The 27,439-nt window shown below is 33.9% G+C and overlaps 1 protein-coding gene across 1 annotated transcript in view; it reads left to right on the plus strand.

The window, feature by feature from the left end:
• Nucleotides 1–26,303, plus strand: part of LOC145739002 (tyrosine-protein kinase Dnt-like) — a 32,818-nt gene extending 6,515 nt beyond the window's left edge. Inside the window, exons 2-12 of the mRNA XM_081994269.1 lie at nt 4,654–4,781; nt 12,955–13,067; nt 13,150–13,277; nt 18,553–18,718; nt 19,647–19,872; nt 21,647–21,812; nt 23,680–23,839; nt 23,895–24,041; nt 24,185–24,344; nt 25,102–25,238; nt 25,934–26,303. Coding sequence (XP_081850395.1) covers nt 4,654–4,781; nt 12,955–13,067; nt 13,150–13,277; nt 18,553–18,718; nt 19,647–19,872; nt 21,647–21,812; nt 23,680–23,839; nt 23,895–24,041; nt 24,185–24,344; nt 25,102–25,238; nt 25,934–26,045 — 1,643 coding nt within the window. The 3' untranslated portion in view covers nt 26,046–26,303. The remainder of the gene's footprint in view (nt 1–4,653; nt 4,782–12,954; nt 13,068–13,149; nt 13,278–18,552; nt 18,719–19,646; nt 19,873–21,646; nt 21,813–23,679; nt 23,840–23,894; nt 24,042–24,184; nt 24,345–25,101; nt 25,239–25,933) is intronic.
• Nucleotides 26,304–27,439: the final 1,136 nt, after the last annotated feature.

Below are 27,439 nucleotides of genomic sequence, written 5' to 3' on the forward strand. Positions count from 1 at the left end.
TTCCATTTTCTCGATTTTCATCGAATTACTATGATTATTATTTTAAATTAGAAATTTTCGCTCTGCTCTTTTGTTATTACAGTTCTGTCGTTGATTGTGTTGACGCATTCGTCCGTGAAATATATTCCGATATCATTAACATATTCAACAAGTCTACAAATACCAGGCCAAGGTGATTAATATGATACAATTTTAGGGGTTGAGTCCCTGGTGATCTGAATGAAAATCGAAACTGAAATAGGCCGGAAATGGTAGGAAAAACAAGGACGTACACGATATGTTCGCAGTATGCAATTTATATCCAGATGAAAAATGTATGAAAAGCAAACATATTTGGGCCGATAAAGTAATAAAAAAAATCCCTAAGGGCCTTGATATATTTTCTCTGCACTCGTTTTGCTAACGTTAAAATACTGTCCTATTTTTCATACAGTTTTCGCCACGGCCGTTGCAGTAAAACTTATCATTGCGCTTATTAAGAACTTACTCATAGGCGACTGCAACGTGGTCCTCTTTTTAGTTGAAACTAAAAGCTGCCTTTCTCCATTAATAGTGTAAAGCGCACTTAATTCTCGGTTGATATATATTAACGAGAAAAACGTAGCCGATGCACTTCCTAACGCAAACAAATGGTCCTCAAATTAATTGGGTCGCTCGATCACAATTTATTTGTGAGAAACTCCCACCGATAATGATTTTTATTTACAAACTTGGAAGAAAAATTACTTCACTTTGAAGAACAATAACTCCCTCTTTAGGGGACTTAATTAAAATATATCGTTAAATTATACGAAGCTTTTTCAGGCCAGGCATTTTAACACCGAAGACTGATGTTTTTACCAATGACTTTCGTTAAAAATGGAAATTTTAAAAAAGATTATTGCACAGCACTTTGCGGGAATTCGAGACCACTAATACCACTTATTTAGGCTATTTCGTTTAAGTGTTATGGCTGGTCTAGGGTCTGCATTTGAATTCGCTCTGTATTTGGATTAAAAAACCTTTGCATGCGCGAACTATATCGAGTGTGTAAAATTAAATGCTATTTTTTCGCTTTTAATTTAAACAAGCGTTGGTGAGCCTGCAAAATTGCTAGAAACTCATCAGCTTGTAGAGGATAATGTTGAATATATTGTTAATCAAACAAATAAAAAATAGAGTAATTTATGAAAATGTAACTCACCAAAACATGGATAGTTACAAATCTTGAAAGTTTAATCATGTACTGATGGTCTTATAAGCAGCATAATGGAAAACAACCAAACAACATCAGCTATAAGTAAACTTGCTTGTTTTCCCATTTTTCCTTTAAAAAAGCAACTAAAACCTGGTCAGATGCATCAAACCCGACTAGCTTGTTTGATTTGACAATTGTCGCAACTGTAAAACGGAAGATCGATGCTCGAAAATTGCATCTGCCTAATGGTGGAGAAACTTAAAACAAAGTTCTGATAACAGAAATGAAACGGAGGGTTTGAAAACAATTAGCAAGATTTCCCTTGAAAACCTTTATTCCCACCTTTAGGTAAAACATTGTTTCAACTTCGCAAGGTATAAAGGAACTGCATCTCCATATCAGCTCAAGGAGAAAATGGAGAACTTAATTTAACTGGAGTTTCCATTAATTTTCACTCGAATTCGGCCGGAAAATGCAAAGTTTTAACGTAGTAATTATTTAACCATCATAATAAACAATATTTTTAAAGAAGAGAAAAAGTCCCTCGAAGGATGATTATGAGGTTCAGTGGTTTGGAAGAAATATTAATAAACCCCCTTTCTGAGAGTGTCGTTGATAATTCAATAAATTTTTTTCAGTTGAAAATTCACTGCCAATTGAAGTTGAAAAAATAAGGGTCCAAGGATCCACTCTCGTTAATTTTGAACATGGTTGCCACTTGTGAAAATAATACAACAGCAATAAAAGACACCTTTACCTAAAAGCACAAACCATTAGTCAAACAGATGTGAAATTTATTTTCCACTTTCGCATTTCCTCGTTATTTTATTTCGTGTTTCAGATAAATACGGGACATTTTCCTGCCTCCGCCAACAAAACCCATAATTAATAAAAGTTTAAATCGGTTCATCTGAACCGAAACAGATTTAAGTTCTTCTAAAAGTGTCTTAAATAAAACGGCGGATTAAACCAAATTTAAATCTTCGTTATGTAACATTTCCAATCTTAATTAGAGTTTTACGTCAATATTGCGGTAATTCAGCCCTTAAAACAATATTGAAGAGACGTTAAGTGGCTCAGATTATATTGCATTACATCCCCTACAAAATTAATTGAACCTTTTGGCTGTTTAGTGATTGTTTAACACTTAATTGATATTTTATTCCAAAATACAATTTAAAATATTACAGCTAGTCAACATTATATAGAGTGAGAAAAATTTAACTAAAACATTTACCAAAATAAATTTGGAGTTTGATTAAAATTCTTAATAAATCATTACGACTGGCTCTTACAAAGGGCCATCCACCCTTAACAATGTCAATCTCCATAACAGAGCCGAAATATTTTTTTCCAGTCGGATCTTAAATTAAAAAAGTTTGATTGCAAAGCTAAAAATAAAGGAACTTCAGCACAAAACGCTAGAGCTAAATTATCAGATTTTTACCGGACAGGATGCTCGTCGGCGCCTTTTAATTTTCTGAAAACTTTCTTGATGTTTATTCGCGACAACTTTGCTGTTCATTTCGGAAGTTTCTGTATGTTGTGTGATGTTTTTTAGCATATTTGGCAAAGAAAATCCGAATATGATAGGCGTTTCCATTCAGTTTAATGGGGGCAAATTAATTTTTATGGTCCCTTGTTGAAGCTCAAGCCGGAAATTAGATATCTGGGGTATTCGAGATTAGTGCCCTCATAAAAGCCTCTCCGAATTCATTATTTCATAACACAAATAGCTGTCTCCGTTTTAAAAATGTGGAACTTCCGTAATTATTTTTTTTTTTTGACATAAATCTAGTGATTACCCAAAGGCATTCTAAGCTTGTTTGCTTTAAAAAAATATTAATAACAATTCCCTTGGATGTGCCCCGGGAAAGTGGTCCAAATTAGCCCGTCAACTTTGCAGTCTTCAGTAAAAACTGCCGTTTTAAATAATGGAGAACCACAGGTGTTAAATCCACTAAACGGCTCAAAATATAATCTTAAATTTAAATTAAGAGTGACACGGAACCGGAGATGTTTTTTTAAACTGTTTTTCTTTATAAAACTTAACTGCGTTTCCCGGATAATCCGCTTTATTTTCCCGGTGCAAATCTTTCTAACTCGTAATACCGTTGCAGCCATTAAAAAAACGTGGATCGCTGGATTTTATCCTTAAATTTGTCGGATTTTAATTCTGACACTTAATTGCATGGGCACACACATGTTTCGGTTATATTTAAAATATGTAAAATGTGTCAGGATGTTGCTATGTCACTATAAAAAATCTTCTTATAGTTCTAGTAATTTGTTTTTAACTAACACTATTTTTACTGACAATTAAACTGTAAAATACAACGACAATCAAACTGAATTTGAATAGCGTTCCTACAAAATAACGAACTCTATCAGGCGGTTTCTTTTGACCCACAATCAGCAAAAAAATTCTACATTTTGACTAAAAATGTCATTTTTCCAATTTTTGAAAGGTTTAAATTGATCTACTTTTTTAAAAGTGCTTTTTTTGTGCTTATTTCACCTAATTTAAGGTCCTTTGGTATAAATATGCCATTTGCTGTGCATTGGAACCCTCTTGGTGCAAAGTAAAAATTTGTCAAAAATGCCAAAAATGTAATTTTTTCAATTTTTGAAAGGTTGTATCTTTTTCTTTTTCTTAAAAAATACTACAAAATGAGCCAAAACTGGCCTCTCTAGCTCTTCATGTTACCGAGATATTGGATTTCAAAAAGTAGTAAAAAATGAGCCAAAACTGGCCTCTCTAGCTTTTCGTGTTACCGAGATATAGAATTTCAAAAAGTATGTAATTTTTCCAATTTTTGAGAAGTTTCCAAAAAAAAAATCCGACAAAGCTTCATTAAAAGGTATTATCGAGGTCCACGCGTGAACTCCTATCTGTATAGCTAATCAGTGGGCTAAAACAAAATGGACAAATGAGTTATTGTCCTTGTAATAAAAACTTGATTACATGGCGAGTGTTTAAATGTAGTAGAAATGGGGGATTGTATGTATGTATTCCTGAATCCGGGCGTTCGGAAAATACGTTAACAAGCAAAAAGTAATCATTCCAGTAATTTCCATGTTACATTTTATCGAGTCAAACATGAAACGAAGCGGAATTCCAAAGAAATATTTTCCAGAGTATAGCACGCGTTATAACAACAATTTTGTATTATATCGTGGCAACTGTTGGATCGAAATCACAATTGCCAATATGTCTTATATTAAATATGGAAATCACTTGTCTATAGAAACTTCTCTGTAGTAGTTTCCATTAATAATATAGCTGGATGTCTGTCTACCTACAAAGTTGGGGTTATATTCAGTTCGATTTCTCATCCATCAGGTTGATCTCTATTTATGAAAGACTGTTGAATTACTGTTAGGAGCGTCGTATTTATAAAAGTTTACGATGGCAATTCCTTATTTCCACTTGATTTGATACTAAAACTTTCTTTGCTAATTAAATACTTTTTCAGGCATAAATACGACATTGTACTACGTCAAAGATGGAGCAGTTAACGACTATGGAATCAGCTTTGTGGTACTCCTGCCCAATGATATAGACTCCATTCACTTTTCTTGGCAAAGTTTGCTCAACTATTCGGTAAGTTCACTACTTCTATTAAAACTAATTGCTCAAGCGGAAACAAGTTTATGGTCCGTTGTAGCTAATAGAACTTTGCTCCCAAAATTATGATGCTCAAAAATCAGTTTAAATATCAGACTTGGTGATAAAATTAAACAAATTACAGCTTCACATGCAGGAAATGGGTACACGACGTCGCGCCACAAATTTTAAACAAATTCCTGGAGCAGGATTGAGATTATGCGATTCGATGTCGCGCTTTGGAAGTTAGAGACCTAATTTCGTTGATAAAATGTAATATTTTCAGAGCCCGATGCGCGATGTTGCCTGAATATCTAATAACTTCTTCGTTCAGCTGCATCTAAAAAATAAATGAAGTTGCAAAACTGCATCTCTGACGTATCGAAAAATGATGTTTTGCTTTTGATTTACACCTGCGGAAAAGAAATATCTAATTTTAAACTCTTCGAGTTAGATTACTTTCATTATTGTGTTTGTAAAGAAGATGTTATTGTGAAACTTTTCTACCTTGAGTGAGTGAATAGTGAAACCCTACACTGGTTAGTAATTCAATTACTTCCTCAAGTTTGTGTAAATAAGAACCACAATTGTATGCTATCAGTCTTGTGTGAGTTTTGTAGGTAAAAATATTAGAAATAATTAAAAATACAATTGTCTGTACCACTAAGAATTTTCCTCTATCTCTAATATTAAACCGATAAGGTTCAAAAGCAGTTACAATTAATTTCATTTTATGCTAATTTGTACCTTATATCACAATACGTTAAATCAAATTAATACTAATTCTAAAAGCAATAAAGTCGTAAAAAAGTAATGAGCTTGAATGATTTTTAATGACTGAACTTTTAGAAATGATTATGCAGTAATTCTGTAATTTCCATAATAATTGAGCGTCGCAGAGCATCAGTCTATAGTTTTTCTACTTTTATTGGTACAAGTAAATATTAAGCGGTTAAAAGTTTGGTCAAAACAAACTTTATTCAGTTGGTAAATCAAATAAACCGTTCCGTTACGCTTAGCAATTTCTATTCAAATGTAAGCTTTCCACTTAAGGGTGGTTATTGAACTTAAGTTGAGGGTGAAATTTTGATAGAAGTTTCCCGAAGCTGATGGGAATCGACACGGTCTGAGAGGGATGATTTTTACAAACAATGGGACTGTCACCCCTAAATACTGAATAAATCTCTTTTCAAACAAAAATAACTTAATTAGTAAAGTCCTCAGGATAAATCTAGTCAGTTTTCTGTCCATCGCTGCCGAGTGAACTTCTATTTTAACTAAATCCAAGCAAGTTTCACGTAAGCTAATTATTTATTAACTCGTTGCGAACAATGGGCAACTGCAATATCAACAAATATTTCCGGGAATTAGCAGAATAAAAGTAAACTTTCAGAAAGTTTAAAAGCAACGGGAAAGCAACACGTTCAAAAGAACAGTAACATAATTGTTTCCTTTATCGGTTTTCAATGAAAACCCGCATAAAAACTGGTGCTTGCTTAATAGTTTACGTTGTCACAAAAATGAGAAATCGATATTCGTAATAATAGAGTTAAAAGGCGCTAGTGGGAGTCTATAAAAAGCACTGGGGCTCGTAAAGGAAAGGTAGAATTAAAAATGCAAAAGACTTTTACGGCCTTTTAGGGTTTAACCTCTCTTTATAAGCATAATGTTATGGAGCAATTCGTGGTCCTTTTATGAAAAATTTAATATATATTTCATTATAAATTTTGCTTGGAACATGGAGACCAAATCTTTGAAGCATAAATCTACAAATAAAAATCACAGTAAAGGCTTTGCTTCAGTATACAATTTCGAGTTTTTGTAATTACCGATTCAGTCATTAAGCTTACTATGAATAAATGAAGGGACTTGCAAAGAAGCAACCCATAATATTTCAGCATGTTTAGAATTTTCAAGTAGCCTAAATCATTTTGGGTCATAATTCAATTAAGCCCGAATTGGATTTACGCCTATTATTGCTTACCCCAAGTTTGCCTTCAATTTTCCTTAATACGCTAAAATAAACTAATCGGCTCATTTGCAACGTGACTACCCTGTATTCCAGTTAAGGAATAATTAACGCTAATTAATTTTTACCTTCCACTCATGTTTAGTGCCTTTAATTGAAGAATTTCTCCACTGTAGCGTGTGAAAATTGTTGAGAATTTAGTTAGGAATCAGGTTATGGTTTAAAGCCCAATAAATATGGAGAATTATTAATTATTGATATCAACTACAAACAAAATTGGACGTTTTGTTAACGAAGTACAATGTGTATTTAATAATTTATGTTTGGGTTGAAACGTGACATTTGATAGGTTTGTTGATCATAACATGTAATAACTTCTCATGCTAATCAGAGAATGTATATTAATTTAATGTATGGATAACTAATAGTAGTGTATGCAAGTTTATTTCCTAGTTTATGTAGTACATTTTGTTGTACTGACATTATAATAAAATAAGTTACAAAAAAAATTATTAAAAAGCACGGTGTGTATTAACATGTTGCTGAATTGACGTAGCCAATTTTGCTAGTCTAGTTGCGAAGCTGTACGAATACAGGGTAGAACTTATTCCATCAAAAGCAAGAAGCCGTATTTATATTTGTTTCCTGAATGAGGTTGTTTCATAGCAAAGCAAAAATCGCAATAGTCATGTCAACAAAGAGAACGCTGGTTATTGGAAGCCTGACGATGTATATTTGTTATTTCTTCATTGTAAGTACTTGCCCGTCAACTAGTGCGGTATTGTGTTACCAAGCAAGTGTAAATCTGAAGAATGGCTTTTGAAAGTAATTTTGCTTGCTTATATGCAAGGAAATCGTTTTCATGTAGCACCCCATGAACGTAAATTTCCCATTTATATTACGTCGTCTTTTTTATAGGCGGATATCAGCATTACAAGCTATGCAGTATTAGGTTGTAAAACCTTTATGTTTGTTTTAAAGTCATTTGCGCTTAAGAATTTTATTGCAATCTAGAAAGTGTTAGTTTGAATTAGATGAAAGAAATCAAAATTTTGCACACTGGTTTCAGACGAGCACAGTTGAAAAATACTAACCAGGAAAAAGATTAAATTATACTTTGTTTTATGCTTAAAAAACTACAAAAATAAACATACCATAAATTAATGGCGGGTTGTGAAACAAAATTACCGCCAATGTGAACTGAGCTGAACAATCTATGAAAAGTGTAGTCTAGAATTGCAGTAGTCTGCAACACATGAATATTAAACAGGATCCACCGAACGTCAGAGTCGATTTGTCCCTCCCGAAAATTAATGTTTAAAAAATTACCGATTTTATTAAATTCCCGTTATTAAAATATTCAAACGCTTTTAAATAACCATCCGAGTGGGATTGGTGTTCTCATGGATATGCCAAATGGGCTTTTTTAAAATTAACTTTGAACGACTGATGGATATTTAATGTGGCCCGATAGGGACGGTTTATTTTCCCGGTTAAAAAGCCATATCTGTGTTTAAAACTAATTTCGATGCGGTGTCACAGGGAATTTTAAAATGAGTTTTACTTGAAAATATTTCATTATTTTCTTGTGCCCGTGTAATTTTGGTTTAATGTCTATATCAAGGTATAAGTTGTTGTATTCAATACAGTGATTGGTAAACTATTTCTAAGTGTGATTTGCAACATTACACTGTATTAAGATATTTTTCCAGTATTAATCAATAAAATTTAAAACAACAATTAGGTTATTTAACATCTAAAATAGATAATTCTAAAATGACTTTTAACCCATCTTATACTTTGATTTGAGGCCCTAAATTCCAAGTTGAATTTTGAACATTTGCCTTGTAAGTCCTCGTGACTATAATGCTAGATTGATTCGAATCGGCAACTTAGTTCTTGAAGTAAGGGGTTTTTCCTCTTTCATGTTGACGAAGAGAATTAATGGAAATTTACAGGCCATCCCGATGTTCCCTGGGAAAAATTTTAGAGTCGGCTAAATTAGATTTTACGACGGGGTTTCTCCTTTTTAATTACGAAAAAAAAGGAAGTGGAACCTTGGAAGCGAATTCGACTAAATACGCCGACAAGGAGACCGCGCTATATTGAATTTAAATTGCTTTCAACTTTAATTTTGACTTTTTGATTTCCCCATAGGTTAAACGTATGTTTGTGTTAGACTGGACCAAACCCCTACCCTGGAATGTATCTCTGATTGTTGACTTTGAGGAAAAACAAAAAAATATTCATGCCGTGTAATTGTATCGGATAAAACTAATAAGAGAATAGGGGGTGTGCTCCCAGGCGTTAAACTTAAAATGAAGGAAGCGATTTTAATAATCCCGAAGGAGTAACAATATCAGCGCAATCAGATAACACAGCGAATCGTCTGCGAATGGGATTTGAAGACAAATCCCGACACTTCCAGTGACAAACTAACAAGTTTAATTGAATGCCAAACATTCCGGGATTTCCGAATAAACTCTCGAATTGGCTGTTGTTATTCGACTTTGCCCATTCTTTACTCTTTCTAAATTATCCTCCTTTATTAACGTCTCATAGCATTCTTAGGAATTTGCTAAAATCAACTGTCAAAAAATATGCTAAAGCGACAGATTGTAATAGAAACCATTGTCATGAACTATACGTATTTGAGTTTGGGTCAAAGCAAACTTGTGAGGGAACGATATTGTTGCCATTTCTCGTATAACACGTTTCCCAGTGCCCTTTGGGCAACACGGGCTAGGATCACACTAATACCGAACTACGGAATTGATTTTCACTGACATGGCTTAATTTAGAATTATTTAAATGAACTAATAGTGTATTGACATACTGATATAAATACTATAAATTACAGGTAAACTCGCTTCTCTCTTTTCTTAGGCTTATACTAATTAATAAATGCCTTAAAAAGTATTTGAAATATTTAAAAACCCAAATACTACGAACGTTAGAACCACTAAATGTAAGATAAACCAATAAAATCGTAACCATTGGTAACCTACATCATGTAAATGAAAGGGGATTTCGATTTTCATTTAGTTTTCACACCTAAGTGAGCCCGAGTCCCTCCCTAAGCGTCTAATTAGTAATCGTTGAAGTGCGTCCCTTTGAAAATCGCGAGACTTAATTTTCCCCGTTTTTCGCCCTCTCGGTGTCGCCTGCATTCTCGGTTTACACAAAATCACCTCCTCAACAAAATTATTCCCGTTTTTGTTTCACCTTTCAAACACATTCTTAATTTCGGGCTGGCTTCTTTTGACAGAAATTTTGCAATTTTCAACATTTACGAGCTTTTCCATTCCGGAAGGCTTTCGTTTATGAGGGAAATAATCGTTCCCTCGGAGAACCGGGGCTTGTTAAATATTTTTTAGGGCATTATTCGCTTTTGAATTATGTACAAATGGTCAGGAACTTGTGAACGAGTTTATCGTATCATCAACGTCGTTTGGTCAGGGAAATGTTTCTGACGATTGGTCGAAAATACTTGATGAAAAATAATTGCTATTATGCTTTTTGGATTTTATTTGATAAACCCTGAAAAAGTCTAAGGTGCTTTACAAATCTAATTTACTCTCTATCAGAGTTGACAATTCTCTAAAAGAAAACTGTACGAACACGTGATTTGGTCTTTAACACACACCTGGGAAGCGATGTTAGAACTTCACACTTTTTCAACCATTTAATGGGCTCAATTTCATGTTACTGAGTTTAGTAAGGGTCATTTTCCAGCTAACAACAAATTTATAGGAAGAACAATAGGAATTTCGTTTGATTTAACTGTTATAAATCTACGAAATAAATTTAAAGGAGTGTCATTTTCGTAAATTACCGACATAAATTCCGTTGCAATATTCATTTTAGATTTCCAAAGCAATTGCATTTCCTTCAGTGCTAAAAGCACCTCTGTTACGTGTTCAGTTACATTTTGCATAGAAAACGACAATAGAAAGGTTTTAATGGGCGCGTATAACAATAAAGGCCGACAATTCTAGTTTTGGCAGCCGTTTCAGTCTATAAAATTGCTCATAGTTTAGTCATGAGGAAAAAACGAAAAGATGGAGCCATTTTCGTTTATCGTTCCCGCCTGGAACGTTTCATAAATATCTAGGAAATAATAAAAGATACATGTACCAATATATTAAAAGGAATGCTAAAGAATTCCATTTGGTGAATCATCCACTTGTCTTCACTCCGGAGGAAAACGATTTAATTTTATTGGGCGCCTCTTTATCGACCATTTTCAGATGTGTATTAATATATATGAGCTCTAGCTCTCGCTCTATCTTTCTCTAAAATGCCTCAATACGTATTAAGGCATTTATATTTTAAAACTTTCGTGTTACCCCTGACATGCAATTCAATCAGACAAAAAATAATCATTATTTTGCTTAAGCAAGTTCAGGAAAGTAGGGAGTCATCGTGAGAAACTTTGCAATCGGTTTGCTTGTAACAATAAACGGCTTGAATCCCACTCTTTATGCAGTTTCCGGTAACCAATAAAAGTCCGACAAAAAGCCGCATATGAGACCGGAAATAAATTATAATTTCCGGAAGTTGCTATTTCAATACCTGCCACCAGTCGGATTTCATCAAAGATACATGGATAAAATATCGTTTTCATGGGATTTGACCTAGAATAGGGCTAGAAATTTCCTCGTTCGTTAATTAACGGGTTCTTGGAACATTCTTTAAGGATCGAGGACTTTCTACAAGGTCTGTCCTATACAAGGTTTCAGCAACATATCATTCATTAATATCCATAATAACAATAATAAGACTTCTTTGCAGTATTGATTTATTTCGTAAACTTAGCGTGCTTAATGGTCCTTGCAGGATTGTATTACAAACCCTTGTTGTGTTTATCCTGTGTGTAACAAAGTGGAAATTTTAGGTCTGACACTGGGGATGTATTTGGAAATGTCAATTTTTGAAGCTAGTGAACAACTGATTTAAAAAAGTGTGTATCATACACAACAAAATTGTGTACCGTTAATCTGGACTTCAAACTTGAAGTAAATGTTAACTCAACACCCACATACACACAACGGTAGCAGTAATTTCCTCAGTGTTTAACGTTCTTCTTGAAAAGTATTTCGGTCTTTTCCAATGCGAATCCAATTTCGGATCGTCAGCAAACATCCGACGCCTCAAGCAAGCAGATTGTTTAAATAAAGTGTTTGCTACGGGGTGTAATCCAATAATCTACGATGGCAACCGGACCAAAATTAAGTTTTGAGGTGTAATGTTACGATATAAAAAGTTTGATCAAAGGAAATCGGTTCTGATCTGTTTTCTGACAGTTTAGAAGTTGTCTCAAGCTTCTTGTGTAAAGAATATTGCAGCCGTCTGCAAGCAGGTTTGCAGATTTGGTTTTGTTTCTTCCAACACGACGAAAATTAATCAAGGCCTTACGAAGCAGTGTTTGGGCTTTTCTCCTTTGTGATTCTGGGTTGAATTATGCAGTTAATGCGGTTAGATAAGGCAAGTAATTTGGGAGATATTTCATGTTTACCTTCGTTTAAAAGTGTAATGTAGGCGGTAACCTTCAGGTTTAGGATTTAATAAAAACACTTGATTTATCCAGGCGGACAGTAAACCATAAAGCTAGTGGTGTTAGTATAGTATATTTATGCACTCTTTAAAAAGCAAATTTAGGCTTTTGATGGTCATAAGAAGCACATTTCACCGCTAATTAAAACGGTGTTTAAAACATGCAAAAAGAAATCTTCTAACTCATACTAACCTAGCCTAACAATAGTTATCTGGAATGATTTATTGTTTTAAAACACCAACTTTTCATCAACGATAAAATATTATAAAATTGTCCCTCCTAATATTTTCCCTACTGCAAACCCGCAAAAACTCTTTTCCCCTTCAAGATCCCAAGCTGTTGCTTAAACAGAAACTTTAGAACTTTCCTAGAACCGACTTTGTTTATTGTTTTTTAAAAACTGATTTGAAATACAACCTAAGCTGTTGTCAATCGGCCATGTGAACCGAATTGATCGATAACTTCGGCCTGTGTGATTTATCATCCACGTGAGATTATTTTACGAAATGTGTCCTAACTTTAACCACACGCCCTTAGTATATTTTCCATTTCTGTGTACCCTCGTGATATTATGCAAATTGATACAATATTAACCGAGATTTCCCCAACTTCGAAATATTAACAAGTTTGTATTGATATTTCAGTTACCCTACATACTTGACGTGAAATATGGACCTGGAAATAAGGGCACCCTCCTACCACCCCAAATGAATATTTCATCAAGTGGCTTCATTCCAACATCTGTGCAGTCGTTTAGGTTTGTATTTCTAACTATAGGTCCAACCAAAATTATTCACTATGTTATTGGTTATTCAGAATAAAACTTAAAAACATTTCAGAATCACTTTGGTTTGTACTGGCTTAAGAAACGCGGAAATTACAGTGTTCATCCAATTGTACGTCAGCACTAAAGAAAAAGCCAACGCCACGGTGCTAAAATTCAAACGGAACAAAGTTTGCCTTAAAGGTAAGTGAAAGCGAAAATGTACAGGAATACTAACGTAAAGTGAAACTCTTCGGGCCCATTAATTACCTCGTCGACCATAAATTTAGGTAAAAGCCATTCCCGAGGCAATATAACCATAGAAATATAGTAAAACCAGTTTTATATTTCACCGTATCAAGGATTTTATGCTGTTTCACGTAAAATAATTCCCTCGAAATAACGCAAATCGAACAGATAAAAACACCGAATTCGATTTTACACCATTTAGTAAAATGTGTATCATACCCAATGGGTATAGGTTAGTTGAAAAATAATATCAATAGAAATGTTATTTTAGACTAAAAAGCTTGTTTAAATACTAGTCAGTCTTGTAAAATAACATCTAAAAATAATTTAGTTTTCCCTTAGTAGACTCTTAATAAAATTATCCACAATTTTGCTTCAGCTTTGTTGATTTATGGGCGTTTTAATGAACAACTGTGTGTCATACTCTATTGAATTATGCCAACAATGTAATAATTAAAAAAATAATAATATAAACTTCCTCACATATTGATTTATTGATTCATATCGTCTCATTGTGCAATTAAACAAATATATGTGACACGTTGTTAAGAGATTTTTTATGAGCAATATTTTTTTGAAACGGGCATGTTTAGTGTTTATTACTGAAGTTAATTATACACTCCAGTTGCGTTTAATCCATGTAAAACAAGCAACTGATAAACAACAAACCTAGTAGATCCGATTACTTTATTTTGGTCTTACCGAGGAAAATTTAGCTGGGAATTATTATTCAGGTCGTTCTCGGATAATTATTGCAAAGCTTGCTGTTTGGTTGGATTTTCCATTACCATTTGCACGCACGCACGCGGTTGGAGCAAAAACACTTGTTGATGTCATGTTAGATTTGTTTTGACACCGACTGTATAAATGACGCCATTTATGGGTTACTACAGTCCATTTTTATGCTTAAAAATGAGGCCTTATCGTTTTGCTTACTCTCTTTTTAATATTAAAATTTTAATACTACAGAAATAAAAATTAATATTTTTCTTCCAATAACGAATAAAAATTGGTTTTATACCGGTTAGTAAAATGTGTCATTGTGTTGTGTGAATGGAAATAAATACTGTCAGGTGTTTGCTTTAAAACGGTGCATTTAATATCAAAAATAGATATTCGTTTATGACAAGCAAAAGTATATCGTACATTAATGTTGGCTGAAAATTTTTATTGATTGAACTGTACTAAGCACCGTCAACAAAAAGAACAATATTAACTTGAATAATGCTACTACGTAAATAATTAAAATATTTCGAAAGCTTCCTTAAAATGGTATTATAATAATTAATTACATCGCCTTACTAGAATAATAAATGAATGTTGGCTGATCAATAAACCCAGCTCTATTGGATGGCAAATGCTGTTAATAAAGGCAACAACAACAACAAACTGTTTATCTGTTTGTTGATGTAAATCGCCTTATATTGTGTTTGCGAACCGATCTAAGACACCCAAAACAGCCATTTAACCAGGATTAGTTTAACCTTAATTCTAAATTAAAGGGAATGTTGACGGTAATTGCGAGCTAATATTATCTTTGGGTTTACTTTGTCTGTGTTGTGTTCTGTGACTTTCTTTTAAAGTGAAAATGTATTATTCGATCAGAAAACAATTTTATGTCAACGTTAAGGGGAGTTCTGCATCCAACCTCTTTCTTTAAAGTGACACCTCATTCAGTTTACAGCAAGATAAGAGATATTCACTTAAATCATGACACTCTAAGAATCAAGGGCCGTGTTCAGAGTCTAGCTTTGTATTTCTTTTACACACTTCGCTTCACTTAAAAATAAATTGAATTTAACTTTTTTATACTGCAAAGACATAAAACTGCCCTGGAAGCTTTAAATATTAAAAAGCTGTTGCGTGACCCTATCAATTTTCGGAGTTTTATGGACATACTTTAAAGGAACTTATTTCATGTGTTGAAAAATTTATCATTTCGAGCGTTTTATTATAAAAGTCATAACATCTTATTACGGGAAGTTTCTCCAGAAGAAACACAAAAGTGAACTCGAGCGTGAGGCAACAGGCAATCAAGTGAAAAACTTGTAAAAGCCAGGCCTCGTTTGTCATTAAATTCAAATCATTTCGAGCGAAAATTTCGTTTCGCTACTTTGATACACGCACCATATACCTACACAAAATTCACTCGAAACATGTTTATAAGCCTCTTCCCTTGAATATTGAAATTATAAGGACCCTTTTCAATTTTGACGCAGGGACAAATTTCGTCAGGCCAAGAGTCCTTAATCTTTGAGTTTTCAGTGCGGGCGCGGTCGCAAAGCTTTACTGCCAATTATTCCCGGCGGCGTTTCGTGATTTTCGAGAGGGAATAAGTCTTATTGGGTTTACAACGGTCAAATTATTCAGTCTGATTCGATTGTATATTTTACGTACCGTTATGCTTTCGATATTGAATTCAGTTTAGATTTACCCCGTTTACTATTCAGTAAAATACAACTGTAATGGTGGATTGTGGTTTTATTCCAACGTTCAGGAATGAGGATCAGCCAATTTTGTGTTCACAAACCTAGTCCTCCAACAAAAAATTTTCCTTGTTATGAATAAATAACTGTGTGTCATACCTTATTAAATTATGCCCATTTTAATTATTAAGCATTGCTATTAAATTATTTAAAGAAATTTTTCCACATAACGTGAATTCTGTTTCAAGCTAATATTAACACGGGAGACTAATTGAAAAATAATTGTGGCGTTTCAATAACAACCGCTAAAATTGTTAACTAGACCGAACTGCTCAAAACAGGCACGCAAAGAAAGCCATTACCCAGTAATCATTAAAATTAATAGCCTACATTGCAATAATGGATAATAATTTCCGCTAAATTTAGCAAAAACCAATGGCGCTCTTCTATAACGAGTTAATATTCGAATATAGTAAATTTTTAATAGATTTCTAATTAAGCATTTAATTATTGCCCCCTCATGACACTACAAAGGGAAACTGGTTGCGAGGGGAATTTATGTACCATATATACCAAATGCCAAATTCATTTATGTTGTTCGATTTGGGTTCTGTTTTTAATTTACCCTTTTTGTTTATTAACCAGTGTTTAATTAAACACTTGTATATAGACTCTAATTTGTCCTAAATATCTCAAATTCAAATTTATGACAAGCTCTTGATTGAGGGCCACTATGGGAATCTTGGAAACGGTTAGAGATACAGATTTGGTTGAATGGGAAGAAGTTGCATAATCATGGCCTTTAGAAAATGTAAATTTTTTTAGTTTTTGAGGTATTTTGAAAAAATACTGAATTTTTTGTGACGTTTACATTTTTTTAAATAAAGAATTACTTACTCAGTTTTTGTCAATTGGGTGCTTATTACAATTTAGTCAAAGTCCTTGTATTTGACTGCCTTTTCTCGGGATATTTCTGAAGATACATACGCACCGCCACCAAACAATTTCGATCGAATAAAATGAAAACTTGTCACCTCTTCGTTATAGAAAACATAATTAATAGAAAAGAAATTAACAGTTATTTCACGTTAAACTATAACAGACTGTTGTGTCAAAATATCAACATTACTGTCAGTCAATAAAATACGCCATTATGACTGATTCATTTGTTTTCCAAAGCATGCTTTTATCTTGGTAATAATACTAATTATCGCTGAATTCAGTAGTTTTGTCCGAGTTTATTGGTTTTTTTTTAACTTTTATGTTTGGAATAGTAATAAATGATTATTTATTTTTCCGTCGACCATGCATTAACAGCCTTTTTTAATGGACGATAACGAATGCAAAATCGTTTATTAATGACTCACATTAATACACGATTTTATCATAATCAACCAACTACTCTTAGTATAGTTCTATCCTTCTTTATTTGTATTAAACAGAGAGAAATAGACAGACATTATTTAGTTGTCATCCACCATTACGGACAGAACTAACTGTCACTCTCATAGTCAAGGGTGCCTATGACTTCAGTTTGCCGCGTGCGCTTGTCAAAAATTCCAATATGGTGGGAATAGTGGTGACAGTTTGTATTATGGAAATTGAGTTTTTTGAGGATTAGATGAATTTTTACGGTTTAAATTCAAGACTTAAGGTTATTTGCGTAAGTTATTTTTGTTTGCTGCCGTTCATAAGTTTTTCAAGCCACATTGTAACAGCAATTCAGGAAAAAGCCCAACCGTGTCAGTTTTTTTACAAAAAACCGGATCTAACTCAACAGTGGTTGAATACTTTGAAGTGGGATAATTTTACTCCAACAACCAACAATCAATGGTAAGTACCAGTGCTTTCTAGTACAGTAAACTTATTAGGTACGTGTTACATACGCAGGTATGTGAGTTTCATTTTAAACCATCCTTCATTGTGAGAGCAACAAAAATAATTTGGAATGAATGTTCTTGGTAATAAGATAAGAACCATTTACCAGTTTTGCTTACCTAGTTTCAAGGATTTACAGATTTTCTTACATTGAACAGTGTTTAAACTAGTTTGCTGTGTGTTGTACTTTCCAGGACAAATGTTCTAACCAATTTGTTTATGCTGGACTTGATTGTTTAGAAAAAGCTCTATATAGGTATACATATCTGGATCAGGAATGGACTTTTCTTTGATTTTTCACTCACAACTTACAATTAGTTTTTTTTTTAAACTTCTTAGAATAATAAACGTTTATTAGAGGTCCCATTCGTTTTCACGCTTCATGGAGCGAGCAGAGCTTTTTTGACGTCACAATGACGTAATTTGACAATTGGTTAAATTATGGTTTTGTCAAATTACGTCATCGTGACGTCAAAAACACTCTGCCCGCTCCATGGAGCTTGAAAACGAATGGGGCCTTTAGTTTTCAAGAAAGGCCCCATTCGTGGAAAAGTGTATTTAGTTTTGGTCCAAACGTAAAATCAAAAAATTCGTTTTTTCAAAATATCTCTAAAAGCAAAAAAAAATAATTGACGTTCTCTAAAGGCTATTTTATTATTCTGGACACACTGTATAATTGTCCATTCCTATCTTGTGCCGGACACGTAAATCAAAGGACTTTAATAAAATTAAAAGGACAAACTGTCCCATAAAAACAGAGCAGTAAATTTTAATAAGACAATCTCCCTTAGTGGTTTAAGGGTTGAGGTGTAGTGTCGTAGGGCTCGAGGTGCGAAAAAAAAGGATATTAAAACCTTATATTTGCTGGGAATAACTAAGCCTGGAACGTTCGTTCTCATTTACACGGTTGCAATTTGTTTTTCCAGGTATCGGGAACACACAGAACGAGTCCATCCGGTTAAATCCCAGTTATTTCGGAAGTTCATCAGACTTCGCCGTCGCTTGTGTTTTAACCCTAATTACGTTGGCCCTGTTTGTGGTTATAACGTCGGCTTACTACATCAAGAGAAAAAAACGAGAACAGGAACACACGTAAGTCGTTTCTCCTTTAATAAAATAATGGGCTTACGTTACCAATTAATTTTTTATCGATCCGATATCCGCAGGAGTGTTGACACGCCATTTCATTGTAACGAGGATATCCAGCAAGGGTTATAGATTTTGTTGAATTAACCGGATTTAAACACTATTTTATTTAAACCAAAACTTAATAAGAATGTAATATAGTTGCGAGACCCTTATTTTCCAACCGTGGCATGTTGGAAAGTTTCACGTACTGTTACATGTAATGTCTTCTACCATCCTCCAAAGACATATTTATAATAAGTTTAGTATCATAAATTAGTGAAATCTCGTCCCAATGGCACGTTTTGTATTTATCATAAGTTGTTAATTTGTTACTCTGTAATGGGGTTAAAGATTTTTTTAACATTTATACTGTCATATTTTTGTTTTTATACTTTTTGGTCCAATGGCAATTAGTGTATAATTAAGTGAGAGTGGCAATTTCAACATTAAATAATTTATATACAAATTTAAGAATGTCAACTTTTATAAACAAAATTATGTCAAAAAAAAAAATCTTTTGTAGTTTAAGACAGGTATTAAAAAGCTCCTACTAAATGCGTCGAGCCGTAAATAACTGGGAAGTTCCCCATGAATTTATAACTGGCCCATAATCCTTACATAATAAAGGGTGTCACGTAAGTATGGGGCAATTTGTCAAAATAAACTGAGGAATTTACTTTAAGTTTTAACAGAGACTCAATAACGATTAAATTGAAAACCGACCCAAATACGAGCGTGCATTTGACTGGAAGACCTCAACCCTCAAAATATGAAAAAAAAATTCCTCCCCCTTGCTTTGCTGTGCAAAAGTTCAAATTTTCTTCTCCCTTATTTGATCGCAACAAGTTTAATATTCTTTAAACCCCTAACGAATAAACAGTCTCTTTTCCAGATACACGACAGCTTTGTATGACAGCAATCCCCACATGTTCATGAGGCCGGGTTTTGCACGACCCCCAAGCATTGGCAGTGGCAGTTATGCCACTATCGACGATTTGCAAAAAAACCCACCCTCACCCACCCCATACGCCACTAGTGATTGTTGCCGTCACTCGGAAAATAATAGCAACTACAGGGTGTCTTACTATGCTTCGTCTCAAGTCATGCTAATATCCCAGGTAAGATCTGCTTTAAGTTGTTTTGACTGGAAATGTGAGTTACCCTTTGTATCGTTTGGATTAAGTCGAGATCAAAAACAAAAGGGGTTGTTTTGTCATGTTGTTTAGAAGCTTCAAATTTCCAATTATCTTAAAATATTCACAATCCTTAATTTACTTGACTTGACAGGAAATTAATTATTTTTAGGACGGTTTATTGAAAATTAGTCAAAACACAGTAAGAGCTCTGAAAACCTTTTTCTGTTCACATGTCAATTGTAGCGTAAAAATGTATATTTTTAATTTAAAAGAGAAATTGTACCAAATAGTATTGATCATATCCTCTAAAATTAATAATAACTGACCAAAATGCTGCCAATATTTATTAAGGATTATACAAAGTAGTTTTTCACAAAAAGCGTTATTGATTTCTGATAAAACTTTAATTAGAACCCTCAAAGAACCTATTAAATACGAACGTTACAGTTTCGGTTATTATGGTATGCTATAAAACTCCTCATAACAAATTTAATGGCTTTAAAACATTATTATCATCGTTAAAATGCACAAACATTCTCTTTATAAACAATATTCAAGTTTCATGTTAATTTTTTACAACTTTTAAAAATTGACAAATTTTAATTTATAAACACGAGTGAACTTCTCTGTTCCTGTCTCACGTTCAGTAACATAATAAATCAAATCAACTCTCAAGACTACTTGAAGAAGGATTATCTAAATTTAAGCTGAAATTGCATCTTAAACAACGCGCAATGACGAAACACGATTAAGGGAAAACATCCACTCCCACTTGAACAGCCCCGAATCGGAAATTGAAAGAATTGTCCGTTGAAGTTCCACACTGTCACCCACTAACAATGCAGTTCCGAATTAGATATGATGTCCCCGTCCCGTTTTGGCCGCAAACAATTAAACAGAGATTGCGTTTTTGATAATGACTCGATTCAGGGGTTGCGATAGAAACAGTCTCCCGGGGTGGTTTCGACGAATATGTCAGTGAAGTGGAGTTTTGTTTGGGGGCTAAGAAGTAATGGAATTTATATTGTTTTCAGCAGTAATTTTAAAATTGTCGGAATAAATCTAAGAAACAGACGATTTATCAAAAGCTGGGTGTAGTAAAAAATAGCGCTCCGGCTTGGCATACGAATAGTACAGGGTAAAAATGAAATTTATCAGGAGTAGGTGAGAGTAATTGGACAAACAATAATGGAAGCCTCTAATGGGAATATTTTGTTTTAACCTTTAATAAATGTCCGAGTAGAGGAAAATTGATGGATAGAGCACCCCTAAGAAGCGTCAATTGGAACAAAATATTAAGTGCAGTTCGAAACGACCTCTCAAGTCGTCCATATGCACTCTAAACACCCCCCTTTTTACACACATCAAGCACTAGTAGATAGCCACTGAATGACGAAGCAGTCCGCCATATTAAACCCCTTGGGAATTTCGCAATACTATTTACTTTAGACATTAAATTTTCCTCTTGTGTTCAGCTTATCTGTTTTCACATAAGAGCACCCCTTAGATTTGTGTGGAATCAATCAGACGCAGCAATACGGGATTATATTTAAGGGACTTGGAAATTAATTGCTTTCGGCTAATGGCTACACATATTTGAAGGCAATTGTGCCTTTCGGTTTCCGTTTATCTTTTCCCAGCAGCCGGTCACTTGTTTTTCACTTCGGGGGTGAAACTTTAATTACCCGCCGGACTCTTTTGTAATGCAAAGGGGACTTTGTCGCCAGTTTAATTTAGTGTTTCGCATTTTTTTTAGGTGTCGGTCAGCGATCCTAGGCTTACAGACCCAACTAAAAGGATTTCCTCTTTAGCAGTACCCAGGTCAACCATTATTATTGACTCAGTTCAGGATGAGGGTATATTTGGCAAAATCTACACTGGAAAGTATCATCAAAAAATTGTTACTATCAAAACTACCAAAGGTATGTAGAAGTACACTTTTGTAGACTGACTGGTGAATATAATTTGTTCAGTTTCATGATATCCACTTGCGTAGATTACAAATTAATACTTAAACCATAAAAGAAACAGATACAGGGTGTTCTAAATTAAGTGCGCACTATTGCAGACTTTTTTATTATTGAAAATAGAAAATTGTTTAAATTAGCAAACTAAAAAGGCGTCAGACGTTGTTAATGTCAAATAGTTAACTAAGCATAATTTAAAATTTATTCGTACATCCCGTACCTTAAGTCTGCTATTAACTGTTAAAATGCCATACCTTGATACCTTTTTTAGATCAAGTTTTATGACTTATGCTCATAGGAACTTTTTTATTGAGAAAATTAATATAGTCTACCGATGTGGCTAAAAATTTATAGGCCATTCCATTTAAAAAAATAACATTTTCTGAGTCGAAAACGCGATATTCAATTGTTTCGCGCAAAAAAATGCCACAAGTTTGCTAATTTAAACAATTTTCTATTTTCAATAATAAAAAATTTGTCACTTAATTTAGAACACCCTGTATATGATGATGGAAGTAAATTTCCTTTCATCACTTGTCATATCGTCAAGCTGATTTAGCAATTGAATAATCTATTAATTCTCAGTGTGTGTTTGTGTGAGAATATACAGAGTTTTATGAGGAAAAGCAATCTTGTTCTCCTATTCTAACTAAGTGAGAAAGCAACCTTAGTTTGCCATATACAGGTGTGGTAAATCCAAAACCGAGTAACGGACAGAGAAACGTACATTATTGCATGCGCGGGACTAAGACAGAAAACGAAAAAAATATCAAGTAGGCCATATTTTCAGCGCGTTGTTGCCAAACGCCAAGTATCACTCAAATACCGTCGACAAAATAACTTGGCGTTTGGCAACAGCGCGCTGAAAATATGGCCTACTTGATATTTTTTTCGTTTTCTGTCTTAGTCCCGCGCATGCAATAATGTATGTTTCTCTATCCGTTACGCGGTTTTCCTATGGTCGGTTTTGGATTTACCACACCTGTATAGTATCATGCTAGAAATGATAAACATACTGCTAGTAGTGGTGTACTATCTGGTACTGTATAAAAATGCCAATATCAAAAACTTTGGAGGAAGATAATTTTAACGCCCTGTAGTTCATAAACTACCAACATTTAAATAAATTTAACCCTTTTTATACCCCAATAATTTTTGACCAAAATTATTTTTGTAAAGTTAAAATATTGTCTCATTTTTCTCAATATGGTAAGTTTACCACAATTTTAGCAGTTTTCGACAATCTTCAAGTATTTTAATTTAGTTTATCGTGTATAGATGTCGCACTATACATTGTGCTTATTATAATTACCTCCAACTTCTTGACAAGGTGAACCAGGTTTATGCTCTAAAATCCTCAAGAAACAATTTTTTTTGCACTTGTATGGTTGTGTACCCTGACAAACAAAAGCCTCAATATTGCCATAATGGCCTTTTTAATTACTCACTCCTCTTTCTCATTTTGTTGTATCCTCGCCGTTTTTATTACCACGATCATTCAAATTTTACGATTCGAACATCGTAAAACACCGACGTGTCCTAGACTATAAACTAAACTTTACTTTCGTTTTGATAAATGAATACCATTATGGTACCGAAGTTTTTTTGGGTCCATAAAACTTGTAGGGCTATTCCATAGAATTAGCGCCCATCAACCTTGCGTAACAAATGACATAAAAGCTTTGATATGTATATTACTTCCAACAGGGGTGGTTCTCTTTAAAAATCGATTTAGGGGTTAGGTAGATGCCAGTAACTTTTTAGAGAAACACCCATGATGGCATTTGGGCACTCGTAAAATTCTTTTATTGTATTGTTACAGATACGGCCTCCAAAAGGCTGTTAAATTTATTTTTGGCGGAAGGCACAATGATGTTTGGTATAGACCACAAAAATGTGTTGAGCGTCCTTTGCGTGAATATGGAGAACCCTACCAAACCTTTACTTGTTTACCCATATGCGAGCAGAGGCAACTTAAAAAGGTCACTACACAACCAGCACAAGAGACTTTGGTAAAATTTAAAGGACGGTTTGCAGGTTCCTAGTGAATTGTCGTCAACGAAAGGATAGCACCGTAGTTTCTACTCAAATTCTGGTCGACATGGCCATACAAATTCTATTGGGGTTAATGTATCTGCACGGGAAAAATATTTGTTTCAAAGATATGGCTGCTAGAAATGCTGTGTACGTTTAATTTACATATAGTTTGTTTAAAAAGTCTGTTAGCCTTTTGAAAACACCCTTAAACTTTTCTTTAGAACAGACTTTTTAAACACACTCTGTGTATATTAAACTTTATTTTAATAAACAAAAATTTAATGTTGTAGAGTTGGAGATAAGTTTGATATTAAAATCACCGACAACTGTCTCTCCAGAGACTTATTTCCTAATGATTATTTCTGCGTGGGAGACAAGGAAAGCAAACCAATCAAATGGATGGCTTTGGAAAGCCTGGTTTACGACCAGTGGTCTTTTCAAACTGATGTGGTAAGCAAATACGAACAATAGCGTCGGAACGAGTTTTATAATAATTAAATTTGTTCGTATCTAACCTTGAGAAAGATATTTCTGCACATGGAAAAGATGGTAAAAAAAAATAGACGAGGCGTTATTTGATTCTTTGTAATCAAGTTTATTCACCTTAATAACCTTGATTCACACCTAAAATAGGCAGTCGGATCGGAGGCCAATCAAATATTTAAGTTGCTTTGTTCAGTCCTTTCTCGATTATCATTTCTTCACTTCCTTATGAGTTTGAGAATCCAAAACTGCATGTAAATTATAGAGACAAGTTCTGAAAAAAAAATGTTTTGTTTTTTTTGGAGTTGTTAAAGCAATGCGGATATTATATGTTATCGCCAACAACAGCAGGAGAGAGGCAAAATTGGGTGACTGTTTAAATAAAGGTAACTTGCCTGTAGGTACCAAAGCAACAGGTTTGTATTCAGGTGAGTTTTGTGATCTTATCAAATAATATTGATTATTGGAATCCCGTCCAAAAAATTACATTCAATCTAAATTAGTACCCTGAAACCTTTGTATGACTGCATATAAATACTGCCTTAACTCTGAAAAAGCAAAATCCATTTCAATGATAGTTTAAATCCTATCCTGGTTGTTACACCATACACATACATAAGCTGCTTTTACTTGGCACCAAAGAAAATTTCAAGGTAACATGTAAAGCTGTGTACAGAATTTCGTATTGAATTGGTAGAAGATCCGACATGGCAATTTTTTTCAGTGGTCATTTGGAGTAGTCTTATGGGAATTGACTACAATGTGCCAACAACCCTACGCTGATATCGACCCCTTCGAAATGTCAACTCATCTAAGAACGGGCTACAGGTTGGGACAACCTTTAGGATGTCCAGATGAGCTGTAAGTAGCTTACTCAATGATTTTGCGTCATCACCAAAGGCTTTCGCTGTTACGTCCGCAGTAATAAAAATCTCATTATCATCTGTCTGAAATGATCTAAAACGTTACTTCCAATGAATTTATTTCAAGGTTAATCTGAAATAGAGAAGTGTAGGTAAAAAGATAGCCGTGGGAAATGACATCAGCTTTGTTTCCTCACTTTAAACACTGCAGTGAAATTCACTCAGAAAATCATTTTAAAATCGATACTGTTCAGTATATAAGTAGTTCAGCCGTTCAGCCGACCTAAGATCGAGATATTATGTCACGTTTTCACTTTCTGTCTGATCGTCGCTACTTTCGTTTTCATTCTCACATAATACCGATTTTAAATATGCAAACAATATTAATAATATTTCGAAATCGTTCATTGTTATGTAGTCCACTCAATTTTCGACACGGATTACTTTAACCTGGATTTCAATGTGTAAAAATCATGTTTTAGTACTGTATATGCGTCGCAATTGCAAAATGTACAAGACACATGTATTAATAGTTAAAAGGTTCATTGTTATTTGGGAAAAATGCAAAATATTTTTCTTCAAAACACTTGTTTGGTAAAACGGCAAACCTAACAAAACTGAGATAAAATTGGTAATCGGTCTTAAATGATCATATTTCGTGGAAGTTTATAATGACAATTTGTTCTATTTCAGCTATGCTGTAATGACATATTGCTGGATGCAAAATCCTGCAGACAGGCCTCAATTAAATCAACTTCTCGCCTACTTGAACGAATTTTACACTGCCCTTTGTAGATTTGTGTAATTTAGCTTCGAGACAACCAAAATCAACGCAGACGTAGAGGGGTAGTTTAGTAAAAGTCAATCCTGTTGCAAGTTGAAAGTTAAAAGCACAATCAAAAAGTAGTCTTAGTCTGACAGAATCGAACCACAAATACCACAAAGAAGTAAAATGGGTTCCGTCATTTTTGACAAATGGTGTGTTTAGAACACTGGTTTGCAATTGTTTCTTGACAGTCAGTGTCCACAAAACTTAATGTTTTTAATAAAATTTAAATTAATAGACATGTTACATTTTTAGTCTCTCGTACAAAGATCAGGACCAGTACAAATCGTGCAACAAATTCGTATTTTTAAGAGTGTTCTGAACTATCTGGTCGCCACACAAAGCCAGAATGTATTCAAATTATCTGATACATCGTCTTAAACCGAACATTCGCCAGCCTTTTAAGATTATTTTGACCATGAAAGCTTCCGTTCAAAATACATAAAGATGAAAGCATCTGAAGATAATGGGAACTTGATTTGTTGTTACCTTGGTTGAAAATTTTTAACTGCTCTTTCATTAATTAAGTGTACTTTTAGTTTTTTTTGTTCACGTCTGAATCATCAGCCGAAGTGATTATCGCAACAAAAGGAACTGTGAATTGTACTAATCATTTTAGCATTAAGAAATATTCGTAGTTTAACTATCAAGTATCATTATGAGCATGTAAATGGCAGGTGTATGTACAGTAATAGCTGTAAGCTGTAACTAGTATTTAGGCCATTTAAGACTCGTGATATGAATTTGTTGTGTTACAATGGTTGCTTAAATAAATGTTGTCGCACATAGGACAACGTGTTTATGGTATTAAGACTGAGAATAATATTTTAAAATGTTTGTATAAAAAGTATTATATTTAGAATGGTAATTGGCCTTGTTAAGCAACACAATCCCGTATGAGGAGGATTAACAATAATTGTTCCTATTTGTTTAGTTCTACAACATTACGAAAAACCTCCGCGTGTCATTAAATTTAAAGTTGCCAAATGAAATCCCTTTAATTTGTTCCGTTCGTCCATAAAATGGTTGTTTAAACATCAAAGGCTTCAACCACCATTTCCTGGCTGTTCACATGCAGAGCAAACAGTGTTGGAGCCCTATATTGCATCGTAAATCAAGAAAGCTGAGACACTTGGGGGAATCTCAAAACTAACGTGCATTGTGTGTTTTCAGATAAAGCACTTTTGGTAGTAAAAGAACAAACTAACATCACCGATCGACAACTATACCGAAAGTTCTATCGGTAAACAGAAACAAAAGTTTTATGGTTCTGTCAAATTTACAAAAGTACTCGAAAACCCGGTTTTATTGGGGATATAATTAACAAGTCAAAGAGGCCTAAAATGTTTGTTTTCTATTTATATAAGGGTTTT

Source organism: Ips typographus, linkage group LG16 (assembly GCF_016097725.1).
Source record: "Ips typographus isolate SLU linkage group LG16, UJ_Ityp_2.0, whole genome shotgun sequence".
NCBI classification, from domain to species: domain Eukaryota; kingdom Metazoa; phylum Arthropoda; class Insecta; order Coleoptera; family Curculionidae; genus Ips; species Ips typographus.